This window comes from Carex rostrata, chromosome 16, assembly GCF_964058835.1.
Source record: "Carex rostrata chromosome 16, lpCarRost1.2, whole genome shotgun sequence".
NCBI lineage: Eukaryota > Viridiplantae > Streptophyta > Magnoliopsida > Poales > Cyperaceae > Carex > Carex rostrata.
The window spans coordinates 1898737-1904666 of NC_135933.1; the positions used below are offsets into that span (position 1 = coordinate 1898737).

At 36.7% G+C, this 5930-nt stretch overlaps 1 protein-coding gene across 1 annotated transcript; it reads left to right on the forward strand.

The window, feature by feature from the left end:
- Positions 1-2316: 2316 nt before the first annotated feature.
- On the forward strand, positions 2317-5341 carry LOC144567370 (zinc knuckle (CCHC-type) family protein). Its single transcript, XM_078317494.1, has 5 exons — positions 2317-2711; positions 2912-3051; positions 3144-3263; positions 3644-3966; positions 4596-5341. Exons 1-5 carry the CDS (start codon positions 2430-2432, stop codon positions 5135-5137), a joined length of 1407 nt encoding a protein of 468 aa, XP_078173620.1. The 5' UTR covers positions 2317-2429; the 3' UTR covers positions 5138-5341.
- The last annotated feature ends 589 nt before the right edge of the window (positions 5342-5930 follow it).

A 5930-nucleotide genomic window follows, 5' to 3' on the forward strand; every position in this document is an offset into this window, starting at 1 on the left:
GGTTCCATTATCCTCTCTCTTTTCCCTCCCTCTCACTTCTTCTTATTTACTCCTACAACTTTTTATTTGAAATGGAAGATTAATAGTATATAGAAATTTTGTAAACTTAGGAGTGTATATATTTTATTGTATAATTTTTTTAATGTAGATCTTATAAGTTAAAATTGACAACATAATATTAACTAATATACAAAATATTTTTAACAAATGATTTTCTTTAATCGTCATTATAGAATATATATATATAAGTCTAGAGGAGGGTTCAAATGCCTCCATGTTTTTGTGCCTCCATCATGCCTCCATCTCTCTCCATCATTTTCAAAGTTCAAACGGTCGATCCGAACCGCTCAACCTAACCTCCATACTAAAATATGTTTGGAGACCAAATTTTATATTTTTAGGAATTTTTTTACTATTTTTTTAGATAGGTACAAAAATACTGTTTTTAGATGGTTCAGATTTACTGATTTTGTACCTATCTAAAAAAATAGTAAAAAAATTCCTAAGAATATAAAATTTGGTCTCCAAACATATTTTAGTATGGAGGTTAAGTTGAGCGGTTCGGATCGACCGTTTGAACTTTAAAAATAATGGAGAGAGATGGAGGCATGATGGAGGCACAAAAACATGGAGGCATTTGAACCCTCCTCATAAGTCTAAATATTTGTGTCAGCCAAACACATTTTTAAAATAATTTAATTGAAGTCAAATTTTCAAATATACTAGTTGACATAATAATCTATAAATAGGCCTTGTAAACTATAAATAGGTATGCATAAACAAAATTTTTTTTCTTGTGACGCATAAATTTAAAAAATTTTATTTTTGAATCATTTATAATTATTTAAATTGATAGTACTAAGAGATCGATATCAGGTCAAACGCAAAATTTATGTTCTCCACGAGCAAAATTTTGATAAAACCACATAATAGTAAAACCATAAAACTTGGAAAGGAGAACCATAATCGATCAGGTGACGCATTTTATAAGGTAAATTATAAAATCTTAATACCTCGAATCGATCTCTTAATTAGTACTGTCAATTTAAATAATTATAAATGATTCAAAAAAAAAAATTCTTAAATTTATGCGTCACAAGAAAAAAAATATTTTGTATATGATACATATTTATAGTTTACAAGGCCTATTTATAGATTATTATGTCAACTAGTATATTTGAAAATTTGACTTCAATTAAATTAGTTTAAAAATGTGTTTGGCTGACACAAATATTTAGACTTATATATATATTCTATAATGACGGTTAAAGAAAATCATTTGTTAAAAATATTTTGTATATTAGTTAACATTATGTTATCAATTTTAACTTATAAGATCTACATTAAAAAAATTATACAATAAAATATATGCACTCCTAAGTTTAGAAAATTTTCATATAATATTAATCTTCTATTTCAAATAAAAAGTTGTAGGAGTAAACAAGAAGTGAGAGGGAGGGAAAAGGGAGGAGATAATGAGACCCACAAGGGCATTTTGTTAATAATTTATGAGGAGGGGTATTTTGTTTGTTGGTTTGAAAAAGAAGGGTAAATTGTACATTTCCCCAACAAGGATCAAGAATTCACAGTTGGGAATATATTGGGCTAATACTTTTTAATGATTCCAGTCCTGTTCTGGAACCAATATTTGATTTGTTGTTCTTAAAATGGCATACGTTGAATTTGAAGCATTATCAGTACTGTTGAATGATGTTGTTACTTAAAATATTTCATTTGGAAGCGACATTTAATAACTTCACGGTCTATGCTTCATACTTCAAATAACAATATAGAATTGATAAAGAAGAAAAGGGTCAGCTACTATAATTCAGATTTGGTGCAGGTTTGTGTGTGTGCTTGGGTGGGGGGGGAGGAATTTGTCTGGCACCAGTATTTGGGAGCGGATGGGCACAGAGAGAAAGGAGAAAAAGAAAATGAGGGGTAAAATGGTCCTTTTTTTAGTTGATATTGTTTAGTATATTATTATTTATTAGTGTTAAATTTTATTAATTAATTATTTTTGGGTAAATATGTGAGTTTCTATCATTTTGAAGGGTATATATGTTATTATGAACTTTTGAGGGGGAAATACATAATATTGAAGTTTTTTAGGGGATACATGAAATTCCCCCTTAAATATATAACGTCCACTACTCTATAGAATACAATGTTATACTTCTGGATCACTTTATAAATATAGCATTTTACAATCCCAGCCCGGCCCAATTGGCAATAGATTAAATGGTAACAGTTTCTGGGCTGGGTTCTGAACTGCCCCATAATATTTTGATTACGGTGCCAACGCGAGCACATCCGATCCATTCCGACAACAGTCCGACCAGCATTTCCCAGACACCGGAACAAGGAACAAGGCGGAGATCGGGGTCGGAGAGAGAGAGAGAGAGAGAGAGAGAGAGAGGCGGAGGGAGATGGAGGAGGAGGTGACGGGGAAAGAGGTGAAGCTCGGCGGCGGGGGTGTCGGGGCCGGAGAGGTGGATTTCAAGACGAAAGCAGGCACGGCGTGGAGTCACTCGTACCTGAACCAAAAGCCATGGCACCCTCTCTCTTACCCCAACCAACGCCGCAAATGGATCGCCGAGCAGGTGACCGCCAACCACTCGCGCCGCCAGGAGGAGGTTGCTCGCGAGTTCGCCCAGGAGCAGGAGTTCTTCCGCCAAACTGCTCTCTTCAACAAGAAAGACAAGGAGAAGGTAATAAAAACCAATGTGAAATTAGAAAAACCAAAACTATTTGATGTAATAAGAGCCACTCAATGGACTAAGATGCCTTGCTAGGAATTGTTTTAGCTTCAATTTGTACTTGATTTGGGATATGTAGTGAGCAGTGTGTTGAGCTACATGGAAATTCTTTTGATTTGGCATAAACAGTAGTGAATATTGAATAATTGCAGGTGGAGATGATGAAAGCGGTTAGTTTTATGTATGTGAGGCCGCCGGGATACAATGCTGAGAGCGCCAAAGCTGCGGAGATTTCTGATGAAAACAAATCCAATGCCACTTCTCAGGACCCCACTGCTGCAAGCTCCTCACAGTATACCTTTACCTTTCCTCTACCTCTCTTATCATTTTCCACTTTTCGTGTTCCTTTGCTTATTTGCTGATAATGAGCTTTGTGGTGTGCAGGCCAGATACTGGGGTTGACGAGAATCAACCCATCAAGGATAGGAAAGTTCGGCCAAAAGATGTCTTTGGCCGTGCGTTGCCAACTGAACAAGAGTTTGAAGTTTTAAAAAATGCACCAAGGTATGATTTTGGATGTATTTTGCTGTTTCCAAAGTTCAAAACTTGTTTCACTATTTGCTTTTAGCTCCCAAAGTTTTGTTCTTGCTTCAACCATTTAGTCTAGTGTCATCATATGGAAGTAAAAAATGATGAAAGGGCACAACTGCATAAGGGATTTTTGTTGGATGTCTTACAAATTTCAGTCCATAAACAGTACTGTAGTATGAACAATTTAAGTATACTTTAGACCTTCTAACTAGTATGAATAATACAAGTACACTTCAGACCTTCTAGCAAGTATACTTAAAAATAATTTTGTATACAGCATATTTTAGAATGCCTTCTCCAAAATAAAATTATGTGATAGCAGATAACTGATTGACGGCTACCTCTTGATTCAGGCTCGATACAGGAGTAGCAGCAAGGAGTAAACCCTTTGCAGTTGAAATAAGGAATGTGAAATGTGTAAGATGCGGTACATTTGGGCACCAGAGCGGTGATCGTGAATGTCCCCTGAAGGATGTGATTATGCCAAATGATGAGAGCCGCCTGAAAAGGGACGACCCTCTTAATGCAATCCTAGCACAGACTGATACGAATGAGCCATTGAAATGGGAGTTGAAGCAGAAACCTGGCATGAGCCCTCCACGTGGCGGCTTCAGGCCCGATGATCCCAACCAACAGATTGTGGCTGATCATGATGAAATCTTTGATGAATATGGAGGTATTACCATTTTTATCTTAGTTTCTTTTATCATGTCACCCACTCCTTTTTCATACTTTTCAGCAAAATCCTTTATGAATTTGTACTGGCAAAAGGTTTATATTTAAGTGGAGAATGAATAATCTAATGCAAGCTCTTTTCTGTCGAGTATGTTTAATTGTCTTGGATGATACTCACCACTTGCGGCATCTTTGCAGTGCAATCTTGTTATTTCCACTTTCTTCTCATTAAGTCAAAGGGTCTCAGGGCTTTTGATAGAAGAAAAGGAAAAAGAAAGGAATTAGGACTTAATATAGTGGACAATCATTTTCATCGTCCTACTAAGTATAAATGTTACCTTTTTTTCCCAGTTTCATTCAATTAGTGCTCATATCACTTGTAGGTTCTATTTGCTAGAATAACAAATCAATAATGGATGATTTTTCTTTTTAGATAATAAAAGGCCGTTTCATTCGATTAGTGCTCATATCACTTGTAGGTTTTATTTGCTAGAACAACAAATCAATGATGAATGACTTTTTTCTCATCTAATAAGAGGCCGTTATGTTTATTGAAGGTGGTTTATTTTTCATTTATCTACTCTTACCATTACTTGTTACATTCTATCCACCCCTTTCTTGTTACAATAGGGTTCTTGACCAGTGGAGATATCCCTGCCCTTCTTTCCAACTTCTCACCGGAAAAACCCAAGAAGGAGAGAAGGAAGCACCAGTGTTCCAAGAGCAAAAGCAAGCAAAAGCAACATAGCTCTTCTGACTCAGAGTCTGAATCAGAACCCAATAAGAGTAAGAGGTCAAAGAGGAAGCACAAGAAGCATTATTGCTCGGATTCTGATGAGGCCGAGAGAAGTAGGAGAAGATCAAAAGGCAAGCACAAGAGCCGAAACTTGTCAGAATCGTCTCCATCCTTGTCAGAAGATGATGAATTCCGTCAAGCAGGACGGTATGATGGTAGACATTATTCGAGTAGAAGAAGCAAGAAAAGAGAGTCTGAGCATTTGGAGAAAGATACTGGTAGAAGTAAAAGCACCGAGGCCCGAAGCAATAAAATCAAGGATGAGAAACACGTCACTGCACATTCTGATAGATCTGAGCCTGACTCGGATTGTCAGAGACATCACCGCCACCGCCGACACCGTCACCATCATTGCCACCATAGCCGTCACCGTTAGCATTGTAGAGAACTTAGGATTGAGTGATTAGGTGGAAAAGCTAAGTGATGCACACATGATGTACGGTTAGAGTGGATATGTGAAGGTTTTTACTCCCATCTATGTTTGGATGTTTGTTCTTCATTGCTGTAGAATTACATCAAACAGTCCGCCTCTACATTCTGTTCTCTCTTAGTGTATAGGAAATTAATTTGATAAAGATCATTCATTTGTCTTAGCTCTCCGGGGTCTCGACTGGTAGGGACTCTCTGCTCTTGTTGTTAATTGATCTAAGGACATTCTTGTCAATCTGATTAGAAGTACTAATTGGTTGCAGTATCTTTGTTGATTTCTAATAACAGCGCTATTGATTGAGCCTACATCCCGACAGCGATTCAGTCCATATCAATAGCATGATACGTGTGCTGGGAGGATAACTCTGAATTTACCACTGAAGCCTTTATGTACATCCAATCTCCTATTTGTTTTCTTTTGTCAAGTTGAAGCAAGCTGAAGTCCACCACCCCCTTCATTCTAGTTGCCTTAACAAAGAAAGAAATAAATTAGTTATAAAAGAGCAGCAGCAGTAAATTATGTCAAAATTTTCTAATCGAGCTTGCCAGACCAACGTGCAAATCGTCTTGTTGCAAATCTAGCTCATCCGAATATTTATTCAGTTTCCGAAAGATCGTCCGTTCAACGGCCTGAATGTTGTCCATAGCAAACTTGAAGGCCCGTGGAGGCCCGATTTTATTTTCTTATTTTTAACATCATATTTTCTCCGAAACGTCAGAACAAGCTCCCTGGTCAGTTG

Bases quoted from the DNA above. Each gene is read 5' to 3' on its own strand.
- LOC144567370 (XM_078317494.1), top strand. From the start codon at position 2,430: ATGGAGGAGGAGGTGACGGGGAAAGAGGTGAAGCTCGGCGGCGGGGGT. The intron at 2,712-2,911 runs GTAATAAAAACC...GAATAATTGCAG, and splicing joins ACAAGAAAGACAAGGAGAAG to GTGGAGATGATGAAAGCGGT. The intron at 3,052-3,143 runs GTATACCTTTAC...TGTGGTGTGCAG, and splicing joins ACTGCTGCAAGCTCCTCACA to GCCAGATACTGGGGTTGACG.